Source organism: Tribolium madens, unplaced genomic scaffold (assembly GCF_015345945.1).
Source record: "Tribolium madens isolate multiple individuals breed KSU strain unplaced genomic scaffold, Tmad_KSU_1.1 Scaffold_19;HRSCAF=116;Tcas5.2_LG9, whole genome shotgun sequence".
NCBI classification, from domain to species: domain Eukaryota; kingdom Metazoa; phylum Arthropoda; class Insecta; order Coleoptera; family Tenebrionidae; genus Tribolium; species Tribolium madens.
The window spans coordinates 4,501,517-4,524,478 of record NW_025400983.1 but is presented as its reverse complement, the minus strand read 5'-3'; the positions used below and the strand labels follow the sequence as shown (position 1 = coordinate 4,524,478).

The 22,962-nt window shown below is 33.4% G+C and overlaps 7 protein-coding genes across 8 annotated transcripts in view; 4 read left to right on the top strand and 3 right to left on the bottom strand.

Moving 5' to 3' along the window:
- Window positions 1–2,527: 2,527 nt before the first annotated feature.
- Window positions 2,528–4,199, top strand: LOC123015548 (4-hydroxyphenylpyruvate dioxygenase). Its single transcript, XM_044415330.1, has 8 exons — window positions 2,528–2,655; window positions 2,706–2,732; window positions 2,777–2,944; window positions 2,990–3,115; window positions 3,188–3,277; window positions 3,324–3,424; window positions 3,479–4,031; window positions 4,082–4,199. Exons 1-8 carry the CDS (start codon window positions 2,653–2,655, stop codon window positions 4,154–4,156), a joined length of 1,143 nt encoding a protein of 380 aa, XP_044271265.1. The 5' UTR covers window positions 2,528–2,652; the 3' UTR covers window positions 4,157–4,199.
- On the bottom strand, window positions 4,138–5,601 carry LOC123015549 (DNA endonuclease RBBP8-like). Its single transcript, XM_044415331.1, has 6 exons — window positions 5,288–5,601; window positions 5,139–5,232; window positions 5,046–5,089; window positions 4,676–4,991; window positions 4,495–4,629; window positions 4,138–4,444 (listed from the first exon to the last, which is right to left on the bottom strand). Exons 1-6 carry the CDS (start codon window positions 5,415–5,417, stop codon window positions 4,183–4,185), a joined length of 981 nt encoding a protein of 326 aa, XP_044271266.1. The 5' UTR covers window positions 5,418–5,601; the 3' UTR covers window positions 4,138–4,182.
- A 1,053-nt stretch (window positions 5,602–6,654) lies between these two features.
- LOC123015640 lies at window positions 6,655–7,293 on the top strand. Its single transcript, XM_044415506.1, has 4 exons — window positions 6,655–6,787; window positions 6,834–6,947; window positions 6,993–7,148; window positions 7,206–7,293. The coding sequence occupies exons 1-4, from the start codon at window positions 6,743–6,745 to the stop codon at window positions 7,257–7,259; spliced, it is 369 nt and encodes a 122-aa protein (XP_044271441.1). The 5' UTR covers window positions 6,655–6,742; the 3' UTR covers window positions 7,260–7,293.
- A 7,007-nt stretch (window positions 7,294–14,300) lies between these two features.
- Window positions 14,301–15,849, bottom strand: LOC123009836 (protein rogdi). Its single transcript, XM_044406378.1, has 7 exons — window positions 15,674–15,849; window positions 15,549–15,620; window positions 15,370–15,504; window positions 15,161–15,321; window positions 14,994–15,114; window positions 14,735–14,944; window positions 14,301–14,686 (listed from the first exon to the last, which is right to left on the bottom strand). Exons 1-7 carry the CDS (start codon window positions 15,707–15,709, stop codon window positions 14,618–14,620), a joined length of 804 nt encoding a protein of 267 aa, XP_044262313.1. The 5' UTR covers window positions 15,710–15,849; the 3' UTR covers window positions 14,301–14,617.
- Window positions 15,850–16,453: 604 nt separating this feature from the next.
- LOC123009842 (troponin C-like) lies at window positions 16,454–17,497 on the top strand. Its single transcript, XM_044406389.1, has 4 exons — window positions 16,454–16,582; window positions 16,651–16,678; window positions 16,904–17,299; window positions 17,348–17,497. Exons 1-4 carry the CDS (start codon window positions 16,580–16,582, stop codon window positions 17,377–17,379), a joined length of 459 nt encoding a protein of 152 aa, XP_044262324.1. The 5' UTR covers window positions 16,454–16,579; the 3' UTR covers window positions 17,380–17,497.
- On the bottom strand, window positions 17,427–22,416 carry LOC123009834 (NCK-interacting protein with SH3 domain). Its single transcript, XM_044406361.1, has 6 exons — window positions 22,274–22,416; window positions 21,316–22,211; window positions 18,681–18,883; window positions 18,306–18,409; window positions 18,037–18,258; window positions 17,427–17,990 (listed from the first exon to the last, which is right to left on the bottom strand). The coding sequence occupies exons 1-6, from the start codon at window positions 22,296–22,298 to the stop codon at window positions 17,629–17,631; spliced, it is 1,812 nt and encodes a 603-aa protein (XP_044262296.1). The 5' UTR covers window positions 22,299–22,416; the 3' UTR covers window positions 17,427–17,628.
- A 169-nt stretch (window positions 22,417–22,585) lies between these two features.
- LOC123015597 (origin recognition complex subunit 5) overlaps window positions 22,586–22,962 on the top strand; it is a 40,299-nt gene continuing 39,922 nt past the window's right edge. The window contains exon 1 of one of the 2 annotated variants that reach the window (XM_044415414.1): window positions 22,586–22,688. The gene's annotated coding sequence lies outside the window, so the exon portion shown is untranslated. The remainder of the gene's footprint in view (window positions 22,689–22,962) is intronic. The other variant, XM_044415416.1, reaches the window with a different exon arrangement.

Below are 22,962 nucleotides of genomic sequence, written 5' to 3'. Positions count from 1 at the left end.
TAGTTTTGAAGTCATTGAATATTTTTTCGTTAATTGTGTGTTTCTAAGCGAATTTTTTTGAGAATTTTTATTATTATTATTTTTATAAAATTATGGGAAAATCACAAAAAAGCAAGTTAAAATGTTGAATTACAAATAGTTTTTGGGTTATTGATTAATTTTTCGCCGATTTTGGGTCGTTTCTAAGCGATTTTTTTAGATTTTTTGTTATTATTATCATTATTATTATTATTATAAAATTATGTGAAAATCACAAAAAGGCAAGTTAAAATGATGAATGACGAATAGTTTTGGAGTCATTGAATATTTTTTCGTTAATTTTGGGTAGTTTCTAAACGATTTTTTGTTTTAGAAAATATATTATTATTATTTTTATAAAAGTATGTGAAAATCACAAAAAAGCAAGTYAAAATGTTGAATTACAAATATATAGTTTTTGGGTTATTGCTTAATTTTTCGCCGATTTTGGGTCRTTTCTAAGCGAATTTTTTTTTTTAGAATTTTTATTATAAAATTATGTGAAAAATCACAAAAAGGCAAGTTAAAATGTTAAATGACGAATAGTTTTGAAGTCATTGAATATTTTTTCGTTAATTGTGTGTTTCTAAGCGATTTTTTTTTAGAATTTTTATTATTATTATTTTTATAAAATTATGTGAAAATCAGAAAAAAGCAAGATAAAATGTTGAATTACAAATAGTTTTTGGGTTATTGATTAATTTTTCGCCGATTTTGGATCGTTTCAAAAAAAAAATATTATTATTATTATTATACAAAAAGGCAAGTTAAAATGTTGAATAACGAATAGTTTTGGAGTCATTGAATAATTTTTCGTCGATTTTGGGTAGTTTCCGGATGAAATCCGGTTGTTTTTAATTTAGTTTCCTGTATAAAATAGAGTTCTAATCAACTCCGGGAATTCGTCCTGTTATAGAAAACCGAACGTGGACTATGACGAATGATGCTGCGTTTTTGTCGAAACGTTAATAATTTTTTGCAAAAAACGTAGTTAAAATTAAAAAAAAATAAAAAAATTATTTTTATTCAAATGTCAATTACTACGGCAAAATTTTGTAGTAATTGCAAAAATTGGGCATATTCGTAATCAGCGTATCAAATAAAATAGTCAAAACTGTGGTTAAAACTAAAATTACGCTTTCAAATTAAAATTAAACGCAAAAATTTCAGATGTTTGTGTTTTTTCATCAAATATTGAATTGCTTTTATCTTTTTTTGATTATTCATTTTCTCCCTAATTTATTTTTATTTTTTTTATCAGCTAAAATAAATAAGAATTATTGCTGGAGTCGCTTATCTCGAGAACCAAGTAGGTAGAGATAACGTAGAAATGCGAATACTATAAACGTAATAAAATTAATTAAAAATTCTATGACATAAATAAATAAACTGGCAGTGTCTTTCTTTCTCTTGAAAAAGAGGATTTTTAGTAAAACAAAAAAAAATCTTCACTGTTTTCAGCTTTTCAGGTAGCTAAAAAAAGATTAGTGATTATGCAAACGAGGATTTTTACTTCAAAATTTCAATAATTTATTGCAAATTTACAAAGTTAGAAGAGTGAAAACTTATTTATTTGCAGTTAACTTTTCCATTTTTGCAGTTTTCACTTCAGTTATTTTATTTTTTATTAATTAATGTTTCAGTTATATTGTTTAAATATCTATTTATTAAAAATTCTTGTCGACAAAGTAAAATGAATGTTCGCTTTTCGTTAAAAACGTAGAAATTATGATGTAAACACAAAAAATTATTTGTTTAAAAATTTGCAAAATAAAAAGTGACACTTGCCTAAAATTAACAATAATATATACAAGAATTTCATTAGGATTTCAGTTTACTATTATTACATTTCCAACTCACAATCAGACATTTTTACTGATTCAATTTTATTTGAAACATGTGCCAGTAATTAGTGCTTTAATCAAATTTCGTGTCAGACACACATTTTAATTAATGTTTCTGTACCTGAAATTACTGCATAATTTCCCATTTATCACCGCATTTAAGTCTGTTTAAAATTCGCATCGAATATGGAAAAAAGTTAATGGAAACTAAATATTTGCAGCGCTTGTGATGAGCTCTCAATTTCGACGCTCCTCAAGTTTGAAAAATGAAAACACAGACTGTGATAAAAGCCGTAAATGCGGTAAAAAATTGATAAATAATTAATGCTGTTCTTGATAAACAGGAATAAATCGCTGGAAGGCTCACACTCTATTGGTGACACACCACCTCTTAGAGATATCTTGTTTTTTCGAAATTTAAATAATTTTCAAGTCAATAATTTATTATGATAAAATGCAAGTCACGGGGAAATATTACACGACTGTTAGGCTTTTATCGTTCAAGTTTGACCATGACGAATCATTTTTTCGTAATTTTTTTTTCCAAAAATTGTACTGTTAGGCGGAGAAATTTAATTTTGGGCAAAATAACCATTGGGCGACTTTTATTACACAAATTTGCTCCACAGCTACACGAGTGTATCAAATCCTGATCTCCTTGCTTTTACATATGATTTGCATTTCTCCAAATTAATTATAAAATCAGATAAACAACGTTGTTTGTGCGAACTTATAAAAGACAAAATCGCCTCTTATTCAGCATATTTCAGTCAAGTTTCAGTGAGTGAAAATGGTAAGTATTTGGCCACCTCTGAACCCAAATTAACTGAAACAATCCTCTAGACTTCATACACAGACAAAGGCCCTAAGGTAAGCCCAAAAATTTGTTTCGCATTTCACAACGATTTTTTTAGCCAACCAATGGCAAATTTTTATGTTTCGACCATTTAACATTTTACGTCGGAAATGCCAAACAAGCCGCCAGTTACTACATCACAAGATTGGGCTTCGAGCCTTTGGCTTACAAAGGCCTGGAGAGTGGAAGTCGCAAATATGCCGCCCACGTCGTCCGCCAGAACAAAGTAAGTCCAAATTTTTTCAAGCGAAATACCGAAAACTGCTTTAAGGTCATTTTCGTCTTCATGTCCCCTTACGAACCGGGGGATCACGAGGTGGGCCCCCATTTAGTCAAACACGGGGACGGCGTGAAGGACATCGCGATGGCTGTGGAAGATTTGGAAGGAATCGTTACGGTGAGACAAGGATAGACTTAGCAAATTCCATTAAACAAACAAGGATGGAAAAATAACAGATTTTTTTTTCAGAGAGCCAAACAAAAAGGTGCCAAAATACTGAAAGATATTTGGGAGGAGAGCGATTTCCACGGGATTGTTCGTTTCGCCAAAATTCAAACGGTAAACCCTGTGTTTTTTTTGCAAAAAAGTGTAAAATACATTTTAGTACGGGGACACGACGCACACTTTCATCGACCGCAGTCTCTACCGGGGCCCCTTTTTGCCCGGCTACATCATGTGCCAGGAGGACAAGTTGGCAAAAAACTTGTGAGCACGACTTTTATAATAATTTTTTCTACTACTGTCAATTGAAAATTTCAGGCCCGCTGGTAAATTGGACTTCATTGACCACATCGTGGGCAATCAGCCCGATGGTGAGATGGAGTCCATCGCGAAATGGTACGAGACGGTCCTGCAATTCCACCGGTTTTGGTCCGTCGACGACAAGCAAGTCCACACCGAATATTCGGCGTTACGGTCCATTGTGATGAGCAACTGGGAGGAGAACGTCAAACTGCCCATCAACGAGCCCGCTCCTGGCAAGAAGAAGAGCCAAATCGAGGAGTACGTGGAGTACTATGGGGGCGCCGGGGTGCAGCACATCGCGCTCAACACCCAAGACATCATCACCTCGGTGCAAAATCTGATGGGGCGAGGGGTCGAGTTCCTCCAAGTCCCGGACAGCTACTACGACATTCTTCGCGACAAGCTGAAGCACAGCAAAGTGAAGATCGCCGAAGACTTGAACATTTTGCAAAAACTGAAGATTTTGATCGACTACGACGACCAAGGGTATTTGTTGCAGATCTTCACCAAGAATATGCAAGACCGACCGACGCTCTTCTTGGAAGTGATCCAAAGAAGGAACCACAATGTGAGTAGTCTCCCGTAGTTTTTTCTAATTTTGAGTGTGAAAAATTTCAGGGATTTGGGGCCGGGAATTTCAAGGCTTTGTTCGAGGCGATTGAAATAGAACAAGCGAAGCGAGGAAATTTGTAATAGTATAATATAATGTTTAATAAATTTTATTTCTTATTGAAAACCATCGATTGCGAATTTTGGGTCTTGGGAGTGGGCCCAAACGTCAAATCCCAAAACCCCTCATACGTTTCATTCCTTTGAAACTTACGTCTGTGTCTCGAACACTCATTTTTCCGCTTTTCCAACTCATCGGGGGGCAAATTGAGCACCTCGTAGTAATCCCTACACTCGTGGCACGACCACCCTTTCAGCTTTTTACGCGCTTTGCCCCTCACCACTTCCTCGAAGGCGACTTCTGGGGACTCTCTACAAACCTCAATACATAACAAACTCAAAATGAAACAAAACAAAAATACCTAATTGGGCTTTTCTTCGGCTCAGTGGTCACCTCCAATGGCTCAAGCTCGGCCTCAGTCTCACTCCCGCTACTGTCATTAATCAAATTAATCATCTCGTTGAGGGTCATTGACGGCATATTCGAATCAATCTCCCTAAATAAAAACAATCAAATTCGTTTTTTTTTTTCAATTTTCATACTTTTCCTTCCTTGGCTGCAAAAACATCTGTGTGAGAGTCGTCTCTTGCTTAGTCTTATTTTTCAATTTTTGTCTTTTTTGCGTCATAAACGACGGTTTTGTCCGCTTCTTGGGTTTGACAACGGGCGTGTTCTCGATTATTGAACACTCCAAAATGTTTGAGTCGTCACATTTGGGCGTTTCGGGGACTTGGGGGAAAATAAACGGAGAGGTTGGCGAGCATTTAGTGCTTAAAATAGGAGATTTGGGGAGAAAGTCTCCGGTTTTGGCGTCGTTGAAATCGAGCTGTTTCAGGGGCGAGGTAGGGGTTTGGTTTTCTGAAAATTGGGCGCTTGTGAGACATTGTGTAACATTAGAGTGTGTTAATTTACCTTTGCCCAACTGGATTAATTCAGTGAATTGTTCCGATTGTGCCCTAGAATAAGAAGTTTAGCAAAAAATGGCTTTCAGGTGGTTACACTTACAGTCCTTTGAAGGTTTTACGCTTAAGGAAGGAGTCTCTTTTACGCAGTTCTGACTTAACAGCCAATATTTCATCACTTATGCTAGTTTTAAGTTCTGGAATTGGGAAGAAATTGAAGAAAATAAACAAATTGGGTTAAAAAAAACTCACTGTTTAATTCCGTTTGAAAGGCACAATAAATCATGGAAATTTTGCGAAGTTCTAACCTTTCTGCCTCCCATGTTGTCTTAATGTTGTTATTGTAGATCGAAATCCAATCTTCGTAAGAATTTGACGACATTTTTGATCACTTTTAAGGTTAAATGGGGTTATGTCACTACAATGATTACTATGAACATCAACAAAAAATATATATTTCTTATCAATCTCTTTCTGTGTTATGAGCAAAATGCTTGTGTTGAATATTTGAAGACTAATTATTTTTAAAATTGTAATGAATAAAATTAAGCTGGTTATGCAACCAATAGTACGGATTCGGATTGTTAGTTGCATGTCTAACCTGACATACCTTATTCACCATCGAATCAAAAATAGGTATTGCTGACGACAATACTAAAGAAGACGAATGAAGGATATTATTATTTAAATGATGAAGGGAAAGGAAATAAACATAATTTACTGTTATCGATATTCACTTGAAATATAAATAATTAATCACCTTCTAAATTTTCTTTTAATACCTATTACCTACTTTTGTATTCAATAGTGACATAGAAAGATGACTTACATTCAAAAAAGTAATTAATTTAAACTGATTAACGCCAATTAAGAAAATTATTGCAGATGACCCATTTTGGCTTCTTAAAAAACTGACTATTGACATCATGCTTCACAACCCTCGAGTGAAGAAATTCAGCCGTTATATCTTCATTTTCAACATTTCTCTTCTATTTTTGCAATGCGTTTACATTCTACGGAGTTCCGATAAGAAGCAACTTATTATAACTTACGTCCCTACAATGGGGTTCACCTTTTTTGTAAGTTGTTCAAATTCCCATTAATTAAAAATATATCATCAATTTTTAGATGACTTTCCAAATATTTGTTTTCATAGCTTTAGAAAAAACGATTGAAAATATTTACAATGAATTGTATTCGCTAATTTGGCCTTTGGACATCTGTGATGCCTCCAGTCGCCACAGATTTTTAAAAGAGTTTAATTTTTTGAAAATGACGGTATTTGTCGCAGGCCTCTCGCTGGCAAGTTTAGTTGTGTTCATGTCGCCGTTGTTTAGTAATAAAAGAGACATTTTCTTAATCAAAGAAATGTTCCCTAGTAAATTTGGAAAAATCGTGGAATTTTTTTTCTTGATTAATTTGCCCCTTCTGGTTTGGATGGCGTTTTCGATCGCCTGTTGTCTATTTTACGCCATTTGTAGTCTAAAATTTCAGTTGTCGCTCTTAGGTCACTGCATTAGCGAAATGAAAAGTCTAGAAACGAATCAAGAGTTTGTTGCACAAAAATTGCGAATTATAGTCAAACGACACGTGTCCCTAACTACGTAAGTAGAAACAGTTTTCTCAATTGAGTAATTTTAGTAAAATTCTAGATTTATTACAAAAGTAATCAAGACGTTTTGGGGGCTTCTCCAAGCTGAGGTTTACATGTTGATCATCGTTAACACTTCAACGATTTTTTTCTTCATCAATGTAAGAATAAAAATTAAAACAATAAACTTAATTAATCAAATTTCAGTCTTTCTCGCTCAGTGATGATTGGAAAGCTAATCTCCGATCGATTTGTTTCTCTACAACAAGTGTTTTGTTAACAATACATCTCACAGCACTATTTTTACAAATCCCAGATATGGTAAAAATCAGAAAAAAGTATAATTTTATTTAACTGTAATTCTAGACTGGAAAAATTTTCGATGAGTTACTAGGACTGCCCTGGTATTTGTATAATCGTAAAAATTGCACAACGTTACTTATTTTGTTGGAAAATTCAGTAAATCCAATTTATATTAATTTGTTAGGGACAGGACGGTTGGATGCAGCTTCTGTTGGTAAAGTGAGTCAATTATTTATTACACCTAAATAAAAATGTAGGCAATTTCCTAATTTGCAGTACATTAAAATGATATATTCCACAACGACTGTTTTGCATAGTTTGAAAGAGTAAAAAAATCACCGAAATCTGTATAATTAAAGCACCCATCAAGTCTTGTACAATTGATTTTTTCAAAAGTTGTTAGTACAATAGTACAAAACAAGTAACTCAATAAATAATGACAATTCATAAACTTTGATGAGTATTGGTTTCCTATTAAAATATAAATAATTCTGAAATAAAGAAGTAATTTTTATATGTATGTATGCAGATACAATCGAATTCACAAAAAACTAGTACAGCAAAATTTTGTTTGAGTAAATTGGGCTACACAAAAATGTCAAATATTAACGTCTGTCATTGTGACAAGTTGAATTTCTAAAGTACATCCCGTGGCATAGCTATCGCCACTTGTCACTTTTCACGATGTTTTTTCTGTATAAAATAGTGAAAAAACTGATTTCGCCTTAATTACCTGGCAAAAATATTTTGTAGTGGTAATAAAACTAAAATTATATTTTAGAAACAACAAAATTAAACATTCAAATTTTGTATTCTATTGTTTTTATTACTTCATTTCATTACTTTTTTTATTGCCTCAAACGTTATAATGTTTTTATGCATACCTACATATACAGGGTGAATATAAACTATAAAACCAAGCGGTTTTATTTTTAATCATTTGCCTCCAGAAAATAACAATTAATATAAATTAGAGTAATATAAAAAATGTGATCGTATTTTCAGAGCAAAATTTTGTTTTGTTTTTGAGTTTTTGCGATTTTTTTTTGTCAAAATTGCAATTTATGTGAAAAAATTATTTTGAAAAAATTAAATATAAAGCAGATAGTTGGAATCCTTAGAGTATAGCTTTTATGAGAAAAATGATTTTATAGTGGGTTGCCATTAAATTTTTTTTTTTTTTGTAGAACTCAAAAACAAAAAGAAATTTCGAAAAAATTTATTCTTATTAAATCTTCACATTTTTATAGTACTTTATCACTCATCAATTAGTTTTTTCAAAAAATAAATAGTTTAAGCAAAAAACGTTTGGTTCCATAATTTTTATTCACCTAGTATGTAAGATGTTCATAGAAATCGATTGGTGTCGAGACAATTGCAAAATTCTTAATAAAGATGAATTAACATTTTGATATTTTTTATTTTATCAGCAATTTCTGGATAACTATTTAACCCGTCAACATGACCGCCCACATTATAATAAATTAGCGCCATTTTTCTGTTGTTTTTTTTTCGTTGTATTTTCTTTTCTTTTAACGAAAATCTGTAATTAATATAAAAAAATAGTTTGTGGCACATGATTAATATGATTTTGACTTCAATCAACTTTTTTAAATAACGTATTTCTTATTAAAAAGCTATCTTGGATAAAAATGAAAATTTTCAGTTGGCCCATGAAATATTGTATCGAGCGATCAAGACAATTTGTAATCGAGTCATCGCTGCATCTGAGAACGTATGTCTGTTTTTGAACTAACTTCATGGGAAACGTCAAATAAAATGACAAGTCGTAAGGTAAAACGGTAAAATGGGCTGGAATTAGTCGCCGACGTAAAACATACGTTTTCCGATCCAAAGATGACTCGATTACAAATTATCTTTATCGCTCGATAAGTAAATAATTGGTTATTAAATATGAATTGGGCAAATAGACATAAAGTAATGTTTTGTTATCGATTTTCAATTAAATAAATAGTTAAAACCCTTCTTAATTTTTTTAATATTATACTTTTGCCTACAATTGTGATATAGAAACATGTCTTACATTGAAAAGAGTATAACTACTTAGTTAAAACAGATTAACGCCAATTACGAAAATAATTGCAGATGATCCATTTTGGCTTTTTAAGAAGCTAACTGTTGATACTATGCTCCACAATCCTCGAGTGAAAAAATTCAGCCGTTTGATATTCATTTTCAATATTTCTTTTATATTTTTGCAATGTGTTTACATCCTACGGAGCACGGAAAAGAAGCAACTTTTGTTAACTTATTTCCCCACAATGGGAGTCAATTTTTTTGTAAGTTGTAGGTAATTCGCATTAATTAAAAATATATCATCAATTTTTAGATGACATTCCAAATATTTGTTTTCATAGCTTTAGAAAAAACGATTGGAAATATTTTCAATGAATTGTATTCGCTAATTTGGCCTTTGGACATCTGTGATGCCTCCAGTCGCGACAGATTTTTAAAAGAGTTTAATTTTTTGAGAATGACGCTATTTGTCGTAGGCTTTTCGCTGACAAGTTTAGTTGTGTTTATTTCGCCGTTGTTTAGTGATGACAGAGACATTTTCTTAATTAAGGAAATGTTCCCTACTAAATATGGAAAAATTGTGGATTTTTTTTTCTTGACTAATTTTCTCCTTTTGGCTTGTATGGCGTTTTCGATCGCCTGTTGTCTATTTTATGCCATTTGTAGTGTTAAATTCCAGTTATCGCTCTTAGGTCTTTACATTAGCAAAATGAAAAATCTAGAAACGAATCAAGAGTTTGTTGCAGAAAAATTGCGAATTATAGTCATACGACACGTGTCCATAACTACGTAAGTAGAAACAGTTTTCTCAATTGAGTAATTTTAGTAAAATTCTAGATTTATTAAAAAAGTGATCAAGATGTTTTGGGGGCTTCTCCAAGTTGAGGTTTATATGCTGCTTATCGTTGACACTTCAATGATTTTTTTCTTCATCAATGTAGGAATAAAAATTAAAACAATAAACTTAATTAATCAAATTTCAGTCTTTCTCGCTCAGTGACGATTGGAAAGCTAATCTCCGATCGATTTCTTTTTCTACAACAAGTGTCTTATTAACAATTCATTTCACAGCACTATTCATACAAGTCCCAGATATGGTAAAAATCAGAAAAAAATTTAATTTCATTTAATGGTAATTCTAGACTGGAAAAATTTTTGATGAGTTACTAGAACTGCCCTGGTATTCGTATAATCGTAAAAATTGCACAACGTTACTTATTTTGTTGGAAAATTCAGTAAATCCGATTTATATAAATTTGTTAACTACAGGACGATTAGATGCAAGTTCCGTTGCTAAAGTGAGTCTACTATTTACTACAAAATAAAAATGGAAGCAATTTAATAATTTGCAGTACATTAAAATTATGTATTCCACAGCGACTGTTTTGTATGGTTTAAAAGAATAAAAAAATCACCGAAATCTGTATAATTAAAGCACCCATGAAGTCTTGTGCCATTGATTTTTTTAAAAGTTGTTAGTACAATAGTAGTACAAAACCAGTAATTCAATAAATAATGACATAATTTAGAAACTTTGGAGAGTATTGGTTTCCTAGATACGATTTTTTTATCTGTTGCAACAATACAATTTTATCTGAACAAGGAAATAATTTCAGTGACCCTCAAACCGTGTACCAATATTTTGGAGTTAAATAACATTCTTGATAATAACAATTGTGTGAGTTTTTTTTCTCGGTTACAGTATTTATGTACTCGTCTATTAGTAGGTCAATTTTCAACTCCAAGACTGTAAACACCCTGTATATGTATACTTAAATGTATATGCAGATACAATCGAATTCACAAAAAACTAGTACAGCAAAATTTTGTTGGAGTAAATTGGGCTACATGAAAATGTCAAACCAAATTAAACATTCGAATTTTGAATTCCATTATTTTATTATTTTCGTTACTTCTTTTATTCTTACCTCAAACGTTATAATGTTTTTATGCATAAGATGTTCACAGAAATCGATTCGCGTCGAGAAAAAATTCTTGATAGAGTTGAATTAATATTTTGGATATTTTTGACTTTATCAGCAATTTTCTCGATAACTATTTAACGTAGGATAATTACCTTTCTTCGCCTGTATGATGGAAAATTAAATTTTCTTTCCAACGGTACCAAACATAAGTCCCTAGTTATTGGCAATAGACCGCTCCAGGTGCCAAAAATCGACCAAAATGTCGACAAACATTTGTTTTAAAACTTTTGTTTTAAAACTTTGATCCATATAACGTTTTTTACATTTGTAGAAGTCTTAAAGACTCAAAACAGTGCATAAAACGTTATTCGGTCAAGTTTAAAAAATTACGAATTTTTTGACTTTTTCAAGTTGAGCGGTAGTAAAATCGTAAAAATAGTCAATTTAACTTAAATCGTAAAAATACTTGGAATATTTTATAGACGTAAAATTACGCGTGAACACGATGCAACAGGTTAAAATACTCTACGATGTATAGTTTTTGAGATATTGAGTAATAAAATTTAGAATGTGTTAACAAATTTTTACTTTTTCTTATTTTGTAAATTGCGGTAAAACTGTACCTCAATGATATAATATTTTAACATAAACATATGTAAAATGTTTCGGGGAATCGATTGGCGTCAAAAAACTTTTTCGTAGAAATGATATATCTACTATTAATTTGGGAAATAAACATAAAAAAATATGATATATCAAAGTAGACGAAATTATACGTACCGAAGATTTTGACTTCAATCCATTTTTTTAATAACGTATTTGTTATTAAAAAGCTATTTTGAATAAAAATGAAAAATTTTAGTTGGCCCATGAAATATTGTACTTACTCGTATATCGTAAATAATTGTTTATTAAATATGAATTAGGCAAACAGACATAAAGTAATGTTTTGTTATCGATTTTCAATTAAATAAATAGTTAAAAACCCTCTTAATTTTTTTTAATATTATACTTTTCAGGACGATTAGATGCAACTTCTGTTGCTAAAGTGAGTCAATTATTAACTACACTTAATTAATATGTAGCTAATTTAATAATTTACAGTATATTAAAATGGCATTTTCCACTACGACTGTTTTATATAATTTGAACGAATAAATCTTATAGATCTTATTAAATTTTGTGTAGTTAATTCTTTTTAAAGTTGTAAGTATAATACAAATAACTCAGTAAGTAATAACATAGGTAATTTAAAAACATTCCTGAGTATTGGTTTCCTACTAAAATATGAATAATTCTTATACCGAAGTAGTTTTTTATTAGAAAGCTCTACTAAAAAAAAACACTTGAAATAATGAAGAAATATGTTTGAATTTCGAAATGCAATTTCAACCTAGTGAGGAATTATCAAAAATAATATAAAAATCAGGACAGATAAACAAAATTATGTAATAAACCATAATTTAAAAGTAACAAACTAAATTACTGATCCATTTAATTTTAAATTTTGAAAGGTTTGATACTATTTGTCCTACTAAAGAAATATTGGAACAAATTAGAGATTTGTTGAATAAATTAATTGAAACCAAATGGAATTTTCAGTTTACCACATAAAAAATTATATAATTTTTTAATATGATTGTGAGGAGAGGGATACACAAGAGCTTATTTTCCAAAGCTTTAGTAAATTTAAAATCTGAAAGTGTAAGCAAATGTTTTTCTCTGACAGAAAATAGTTATTTATTATACAGGGTGCGCCAGAACTCGCGCCCCAGAGAAAATTTTCAAGTAAGGTAAGATACCAGGAAAATGAAAAAAATGTTTACAAAATTCTGTCAAAAAATTTTGACATATATTTTTTGTCATTTGACATTTTTTTATATCTATATAATGATACTGATGATATTGTATATGTTTTTTTACAATTATTTAGTAACGGGCCAAAAATTTTGCTAATAAAAGCCACAAATAACATTGAACAGAGTTACAATTTAGGATACAGCTTCCTCTTTTAATAGCCTATAGCAAAAAAACTTAGAAAATTAATTTTCCAACAGAAATAAATAGGGTCAAAGTGTAAACTTTAAACCCTCATAACTTCAAAATTTTTATAAATAAAATTTTTTTAACATTTTTTCCATGTTCCTAGTATCTTACCTTATATGGCAATTTTCTCTGGGGTGCGAGTTCTGGCGCACCTGTATAAGACAATAAAGAAATTGTTTATCTACGAGTGAAAAGGTTTACGAGTGACGAAGTCACGAGTGAACTTTTTTCACGAGTAGTTAAACAATCTTTATCGTCGTGTATAATATTTCGTTTTATTTTGTCCTCACTTACCAGAATTTCTTGAATATAAACAGTAGATAAAAATTACTTTATTTCACTAGACGATAAAAGACTACTTTATCTACTGACATTAGTTGATAAAAGCACTCTTTAACATTGAGTACAAAATAAAAAAAATACTTTTTGTTATTTGTTCTACGAGTTTGAGTGTAAGTCGGACGCATTATTTCACCTAGCACGAGTGTAAAGTGGTTTATCATCCACAAGGTGGAATAAAGCGTCCGATTTACACTCAAACGAGTTGATAGTTAAATATAACATTTTATTCTTCGAATTCGACTCAACAAGGCTTAAACTTGCTTTAAAACTGTTAAAAGTAATCTGACGTTTCGTATTGAAAAATGTCAAACAGTTGTCAAAACTTCCTTACACGGGAGAAAAACCGTAAATTTTGACAGTGTCGAAGAATAAAGTATATTTTTTTTAGTGGCTTTAAAAATTTAAAAAACATTTTTTTTACTTTGTGCTATTCACTTATTATTGTTTTGTGAAATCATTTAAGTTTTCATTTTCTTGATTTTTGTTTTGGTCTAAAATTTTCTGATTTTTGCCCATTTTTAATTTTTGTTTTAGGGGTTCTTTTGATTTTTAATTTTATTTTGATTTACGAACAACCCGTTAGTTTTTTTCCTGCTCTATCGAATGGCGTTGGTTCCATCTTTATATCCCAATGAGGGACCGAGATATTTATAATTGTTTATAACAATTGTTATTTTTTTTTATAAATTATTAATTAAAATTTTCAGTTTGTTCGGATGACATGTCTGAAATTTGACTCGCCAGATTTCGTGCAGACAACTTTGTAAGTTAAGTAAAAGCTTATAAAAACTGCTCATTAGATTGGCAAATTCTATAAATTATAAATTGTATAAGTTTGGTGGAATTCGGTGGATTCGATTCTAATTCTGTTTTAAAAGTAAGACGTCAGACATGGCAATAAAAAATTAATGATTTATTTTTAGTACATTAGAGTGATGCATTTGATAGCAGCTGTTTTATATAATTTAATATAATTTCAGGAAATAAACACAGGAACACTAGGATAAAAAAATCTGTAAAATGAACATGAAACAAGACTTTATTGCTTCTTCAACAATTACAAACATACAGGTGCAACTCTGAATTATTGTCTTATAAAACTAGAAATTACACAAAGAAACAGTCATATTTAAAAAATGTACAAGCGACATGCTCTATGGCCAATGAGTAACGCATTTTTCGTCCGATTACGCGGTAGAAAAAAATAATAATAAATAAATACATTTATTTTGATAACGCTCTAGAATGTTAATAAGATTCATATTACGTCAACAAAGACGTCTATCTATATACAATTTGGAATTGACAATATCAACATTATCTAGGAAAAACACGAGATTATGTCTGAATAGGACTACTTGGACGTGAGCCTACAGTAAAATCTTTATATTGGGAGAAAACACAGATCTGAAAAAATCGAGATAAACGGTGCCATAAATCTTATCAAAATCAAACCTTATCTTTAAGTTGCTGGCATAGCTGTAAGCCGACTGTAAAAAACACGAGTACCTCGTTGAGCCAAGGCACCGAGCTTTCAGCATGTGTGGAATCATATTTCATGGTCCCGTGACTATTTGTCAGTTGATAAATAGCAAATATTAATTTATGGCTTTGTATGTAGAAGCTAATGGCCAGATCTTCGCTTAAATTGGGATTTAGGGATTTCTAAAAGCGTAAAATGACCAGAAATTGCGACAAAACCACGGCTTTTTACCATATTTAAACTCCTCATTAAGTCGTCCATAGCCCGCTTCCGCGGGACAATCAGACTAGTGCGCCCCCTTTGCAAACTCCCCAGAATGTTACCCAAGACGTGTAAGACCTCGTCCGAGGATCTACAACCCCGTTAAGCCCCCACGAAACCAAATACAAGTAACTCACTTAAACTTGTAATTTTTCCCCACATCATCGATGTGATTTATGGCCTGTTGGAGATGATTGGCCGCATCCTGGACCTGTTGCAACTTCCAAGGACAATCATTTTGGATGGTTGTGCGAACCATCGTCGTATTTGTCTGTCTAGTAACTTTAAAATTAATATCCTTAAAAAGACAATTAGGTCAGGGCTTTGCGGAACTTGAGGCACTTACAGCATGCGTAATACTGTCCCCAGTCAACGTAACGACACATTTGACCTGATCTGAGGGCACAGAAAGCACGAATTTGTCCTGTTTACTTGAATTGTCATGACCGTACAACCGGACAGGAAATCTCCCCGCACACTCCTACAACCCCCTTGAAACACCCCCAAAGCAACAAAACGACTCACCGCTAGTATCTGGTGGATTTTCTCGAGCCCCTTGTGCACTTCCTGGTGCAAAACCCATTCAAATTCCTTTTGCTTGAAAAGAAAATTCGACATAACCTCACTTTCGACAAAAAGGTCAACTTTACCAAATTTAGAGCTTCTTCCTTCTCGCAGTCGACCATTCTAAGGCGATTTTGGGGTTTCACGGCTTGGGAGGCGATTCCTGCGGTCGAAATTGAATTAAATGTTTGATAAACCTAACATTTGATTGGGGTTATGCGCGTGCGCTGATTACTAATTGAGCGCGAAATTCGAATCGTTAATTTTTTATTTAAAACCTTGAACGTTACTCAACGCGTAAACAGAGTGTTTAATTAGATAAATTTGCACCATTTGTAAAATATAAACACGGTTTGTTGGTTGTAGTGAAATATAGCGTGCACCTGCTTGTTTTTCTAAAAACAAAAATCGTTCGTTGCACTGGGGGTCTTTGCCAAATTTTCACTTTTGATAAACACCTGCAATGCTGTTGTTTTGCCCCAATATTGGGACTAATTGGTTTTGATCGACAACCACGTCAGAGCATCAATTAGATTAAAATGTTTTACACACTTCAAAGAAATATATGGCACGCCAGATGTGTGTATTTTCGAACAGATATAGAAAAGTGAACGACACGGGGGCGTGGGTGGGACATGTCCCGAATGCTCCCGTTTAAATGTACAAAAACGGGCAAGTAATTCAACACCGGCAAGCACTAAATGAGATTTTTCCCCAATTTTACAAAAATCGATGAATTATTGAGAAATGAGGGCCCCTCCCTCGATTTCAAGCTGCATTTGTTTCTAAAAATACCACGATGGGTTACTTTGCTGCCGTTTTCCCAACGCCTCTGATTGGTCGAGTGTGGGCTGAAATACACTCTGCAAAAGACTGAAAAATTAGGGGGACGGGGAAACGCTAGAAATCCACTATAACTCGAAAATAATAACCAGAGTTTACAGTCCGGGAACCATCCAGTTCTTCTCAAGCTCCTGCAACAGACACACGAAATGGTACACACATTTCTATCACTTGTGCAGTGGACAAGTTCGTGTTCTACTAATCTTTTTTTCTTTTTCAGGATGAATTACCGCCAGAACAAATCGCCGGTAAGTAAGCAAACGACAATAAAAAACAAAAAAATTGCTTTTTTTTGGGAAAATGAATAAATCAGTGATTGTTAATTTTTTATTTTTAAATCTTGAATGTCGGTCCGCATGCGAGACAGGTGCACCATCGCACCCACACCCTGTGTGAACCTAAATAAATCGGAAACTTTCCGCGCCAAGAAAAGCCCAAACAATAACACGAATGAATTTTATCTTTTTTTCAAGTTTTGCGCAAGGCCTTCGAGGCGTTCGACAACCAGAAGTCCGGGAGCATCCCGTGCGACATGGTTTCGGACATCTTGCGTCTGATGGGGCAGCCCTTCGACAAGAAGATCCTGGAGGAGCTCATCGAGGAGGTGGACGCGGACAAGTCGGGCCGCCTGGAGTTCGAGGAGTTTGTCACGTTGGCCGCCAAGTTCATCGTGGAGGAGGACGACGAGGCCATGCAGAAGGAGTTGAAGGAGGCCTTCAGACTCTACGACAAGGAGGGGAACGGGTACATTCCCACCACGTGTCTCCGGGAGATTTTGCGCGAGTTGGATGACCAATTGACGGATAAGGAGTTGGATATGATGATTGAGGAGATCGACACTGACGGGTCTGGAACCGTGGATTTCGATGGTGAGGGCTAATTTTGGCACTGCTGACGTCACATTTCCTTGCTTTCAGAATTCATGGAGATGATGACTGGTGAAGTGTAAACAGGCCCAAGCCCGGCGAATTTCAGTGCATTTTACAAAAAAACCAACAAGTGTACACATTTTATTTTAATTAATTTACAATTTGTATTTTATTTCATAAATAAATTTATTGACTCGTCGCTTTCTTTGGCACGAGTAACACAAGCGCGTTGACCCTAAAACACTACGTGAGGTAGGATATCACATACAATTCTCAAGGAATGAAAAACTCTAACACATTGATCGATTTAATCAGAAAATATCACAAAATTATTTGAAAAAATGCGGAAACTCGTGGGAGATTTCCCGGACTAGCTGCTGGTCGTTTTTGCTCAAGTCGCTCTCCTCGCAGAAAATCCGCGTGAAACTCTTCAAAATGTCATCGAGACGGTGTCTGTGCTCTTCGTAGTTGGTGTTTCTCATCACCAAACGGCACAACTCGATGTACTGTTGCCTCCGCTTGTCCCCTGGCGACAAATCGGCGACGTTCCTGACCACAATATCGATCAAAACTTTGATATCGTTGGTGTAGAAGAGCGAAGCTGTGCTTTTCCGACTCAACAAATCGACGAAAAGCTTGAGGAGGGCGTGAGGAGGGGCCGGTTCGTGCTCAAAAATGCGCACCGGGTCGTCTACAAACCTCAATTACTTCGTTTCGGGGCGTTTTGAGGTACTTACGCTCCCGGTTGAGGAGGAGGAGGATCTTCTCTGTGAAAGTTTTCGCGACGTCGCGCTCCTCTAAAGCGTTGAGGACCGGGTTCTCCTCGCAATCCTCAAACTGCAAATTGAACGAAATGACGCAATTGAGGAATAAATCGGGGATTTGCTCGTCGATGTCCGTATCTGGGGGATACTCAATGTTGTTGAGGAGGAATGACAAGAAATTCGCCCCGAGTAATTCTAAAAATTTGATTTATTTGTGTGGTGGTTGGGAGGGGGGTTTTTACCGTGATGCGTGATGGGCATGGGCTCGCCCATGGAAAAAATCATGGTGAGGAGAATCGACGAGTAGTTTAATTTGGGAATGTTTCTCGCGTTCGCCATCATATCCCTGAAATAAAATCTATTTTGATGGAACAATAAAACAGGTTGATGTAATAAATCACGAATGCAATTGCATTGGCCGAAATTGTTTACATGAAAACTTGGCGGTCGTTGAAAAACACACAAATAATTGTCAAATTGTTGGGATTTTGGCACGCCTACGCCCGTTTCGGGGAAATATACTATTGTGTAGACAACAAATGCCAAAGAAAATTTACGGATGCTTATTTTCGGATTGGAATTAATACGTTTTTAATGACACTAGAAAAAATCCAGACCTGGCAAGCTCGCCTGGGAGGATCGAGTTGAGCATTATGCTGACGACGGTTTTGTCCAGACTGCACAAAACGCCGAATGTCTGGAGCAAGAGCTGACGGATCGACCAGCGGATTTCCATTTGGTAAAACTGGATTAGGGTCACGATGCAGTGGTATTGGTCTCGGGAAATCACATGTCGAGAGATGCTCGCATCGGCGTTTGACTGAAATTTGGCAATTTTTCAGTCGGAGACGGGTCAAAGAGCGTCGTTGAGTCAGCATAGCGGGCCTATTTTCTGACTAGTATTTTTGAGTGTCTTTAATCGAGAAATATGAAGAAAAGTGGAGACAAGTGTTTCAAAATTTAATAAATCACACTTTAAATTTAATTTCAGATCGGTGTCCCAGTGTACCTAAAAAACAAAATTCACCAGATCTGAGTTGAAGAAGCTGTCAAATTTACACCTATTTTCACCATATTACGATTTGAATCTTGAAAAATAGGACATATAATTTTTTTATAACAATTTAGGGATTTTTAACACGAAATGGAAAAATCTCAAAAAAAAGGAGTTTTCAGCCTAAAATTCTGCTTAAACTATCGGAAAAGACAAAAATAACAACATTTTCTCGCAAAATTTCACGAAATAATTTCTAGGTGAAAAAAAGATGAGATAAATCGCTCAAAAAATGCAAAAATTATATAATTTTTACTTAAATCGTCATTTTTTATTGGTTTGTTATAGCGAAATATCGGAAAAACTTAAAATTTGGTATAAAAATATGTTTAAAAGCATTTTCGACCAAATTTTGTGATTTCCGACTCATTTTTGTTTTAATTTTGCTCAAAAACCAGTTAAATCGAGTGAAAGAAATAAAATATCTAAGTATTTTAATTTTTGGTGGTGTTTAAACAAAATTTTGTAAAATGAATGGGACTTGGTTCAAAAACCAAAAAGTTGAGCAAAACAAGCTGAAAAATAATATCAATTTCGTAATTTTTCAGCCTGTTAAACAAAATTTTTCGATTTTTTTTTATTTTCTTGGAGAATACGAGTTAGGAAACAATATAACACATACACATAATAAATAATTTTTCTCTTATAACAATTTAGTCATTTTTGATTTGGTATAGCAAAATCTTAAAAAAACAGTTTCCAGCTTAAAATTCTGCTTAAAAGAAAAGACAAAAATAACAACATTTTTAGTCTGAATTTAAATTTCTCGCAAAATTTCACGGTATAATTTGTAAAAATAGTTCCTAGGTAAAAGATGAGAGATAGAAAGACGAGATAAAATGCTCAAAAAATGCAAAAATAATATAATTGTTACTTAATTCAACAATTTTTTTGGTTTGTTTTAGCGAAATCTCAAGAAAAACCTAAAATTTTGGTAAAAAAATGTGTGTAAAAGCATTTTCGACAAAATTTTGTGGTTTTTCGAGTTATTTTTGTCTTAATTTTGCTCAAAAACCAGTAAATAGGGTGAAAGAAACAATATCAATTTTAATTATTTTAATGATTTTTGGTGGTCTTTAAACAAAATTTTGTAGAATAAATGAGCCTTGGCTCAATATCAAAAAAGTTGAGCAAAGCAAGTTAAAAAATAATATCAGTTTCGGTTTAATTTTGTAATTTTTTAGCCTGTTAAACAAATTTTTTCGTTTTATACGAGTTAGGAAAAAATACGTATACATAATAATCTTTTTCTTATAACAATTTAGTCATTTTTGATTCGGTATGGCAAAATCTCAAAAAAACATAGTTTTCAGGCTTAAATTCTGCTTAAGCACTCGAAAAACACAAAAATGACACCATTTTCGGCCAAATTCTATGATTCTTCTGCTTGTTTTTTACAAAATTTTACGACAAAAGTGCGTTTCTGGGTGAAAAACGTGCTAAAACGCTCAAAAATTAAAAAATCATATAATTTTCGAATTGATACGTTATTTTTTTGGTTTATTTTAGCGAAATCTCGCAAAAAATCTAAATTTTTTGTAAAAAACATAGATTTTCGACCAAGTTTTGTAATTTCTGGACTTATGTTTGTCTTTTGCCCAAAAACCAGTTAATTTTAATTTATATAAATGAGCCTCTGATCAAAATACGAAAAGTTGAGCGAAACAAGCTAAAAAAATATCAATCTCAGTTTCATTTTTTAATTTTTTAGGTGGTTTAAAAAACGATTTTTGAAATTTTTTATTTTTCTGTCATCATCTCAAAGACGTGCTTAAATATTCAAAATAACACCATTTTTAGTCTATTTTGTTGAATTTTTGGCTTGTTTTAACGAAATCTTACAAATAATTATATTTCTAGTTGAAAAATGTACCCACTAAAGCATTCGGCCCTGTTTATATAATAAAATCTGCTAAAAAATAAACTATTTTCAACCAACTCGGTGGTTTTTCTATAATTTTTTTTTTCAAAGAATTTGAATAAAATAAAATAGTTTCTGGATAAAAACTTGAAAATACTCGAAAAAAATGCAAAAATAAATCAATGTTGCCAACTTAAGGTCTCAAAATCATAAGCCACCTTGATCAGAACAATGATAGTTCTTTGTTATTTTTTCTAGTTTTTTAAAAAAAGGCTTTAATTTCTGTTATTTTAAGAATCTGGGCCATGCTCACCCAACTGTGCTCAATTTTACCAACCAAAATCGAGATTAATTCGAGGAGATACTCCTTGATGACGTCCTCATCTTCATGGAGCATCCAACTCCTCTGCTGGGAGTCCTCCTTGCAGGACGTGAGCTCATTGAAGATGATTTTAAGTCGACTAGCGTCGTGTGTTTGGTCAATTTGGACGTCATCCACATTGAGTGATTTTTGTACTTGGGATAAAATCGTGCTCAGGTACGGAAAAACCGAGGCTGGGAGCAGCTCGTGGAGGCCTTGGACGACCGTAACCACCGCCACTCGAGACATCTCGTAAGACAACTGAGTATTAATTCTCACACTTTCGACCAATTCGTAAACGGATTGGTCTGTGATTGCGGGAGAGGGTATGTCCGACTTCTTCACGTCGTTGCAGCCCTCCTCGTGGAGGTTCTCGATGGATTTCCTCACCCGCTCTTTGTTGGTTTTTATGGGCCTGATGGGGTCCTCAATATCGTTTTTAAGCTCGGTTAGGAGCGACGACTGCGAGCTCGCACTCTGGAAGTGCGCCACATCCGAGTTTTTGTAATGTAACGTCTTGACGTCGTCGCCGTGGCCCCCACCTTCGGGGAGCTCCTCAATCTCCTTCTTCACTTCCTTCAATCGGGCTATGATCTCGTGTCGATCGGTGAGATTCTCCGCAGGCGCGCGTTTTTTCAAATTCTCGAGGCAGTTCTCGACGAATTGGAGGTAAAACGAGGGGTTCACTGTGACAGTCTCTACGTAGTTTGAGGGGATGAACCCCATTTCGCCAGCTTCGTTTATCACTTCCCACCAGTTTTTGTGCTTGGTGTTGCTTTGGTGGAGGATGAAGTATTCGTTGGTGCGAAAGCTGAGGGTTTTTGCATAAGTCGCTTTGAAGTCGTAGAGGCTGTGCAGCATGTCGAGGGTGCCTGAATTATTAAATGATTGATTTGGGGCGGTGATTGGGAATAAGGGGATTTTAAGAACTCACCTGTTAAAACTATCTTTTGTGACATTGTGGAATTACGTAAAAACGGCGAAAGTGAAAGTAATAAATGAGATTAATTGTTTTGACAAATAAATGTGTCACGCCTCTTTTTTGTTTATGTTGTTGGATCGTGCTCGCTGCTGCGCTATTTACAGGACGTGATCTGTCAAATTCAAATTTATTTTGTAAATTCAATTTTAATTATAAGAAATTCAAGCAAAAAACAAATGTCCTGTATTACACAAATACCAAAAAAATTGAACTTGTGCTTATTACACTTTATATTTCTATTGAATTGGATAAATTTAGTGAGTTTTTTTTTAATTGGCACCATTGGGTTTCAAGGTTTTTTCCTCAAATTTGATTCGTGTGATTGTTTTTACGAAAAAACTGTTTGTTCCGAATTGACAACATTCACGTAAGTGAGATTTCTCTTATTTACTTAACTAAATAGTCCACTAATCATTTACTTGTTTTCAAATGGGGAGAAACTCACAATTCTGTTATTTAAGGTTAGGTAGCAGATGCACTCACCGGTAAAAAACAGCTTTTATTTTAATGAAAAATTAGTGTTATGATTAAAACTACAGTGATTTTGTCTGATTTTTGAGTTTTTGGTTACAATATTTGCCGATTTGTTTTATGTTTTTGTTGAATGAATTTTTGAACAAAATCAAGTGGTTGTGTATGAT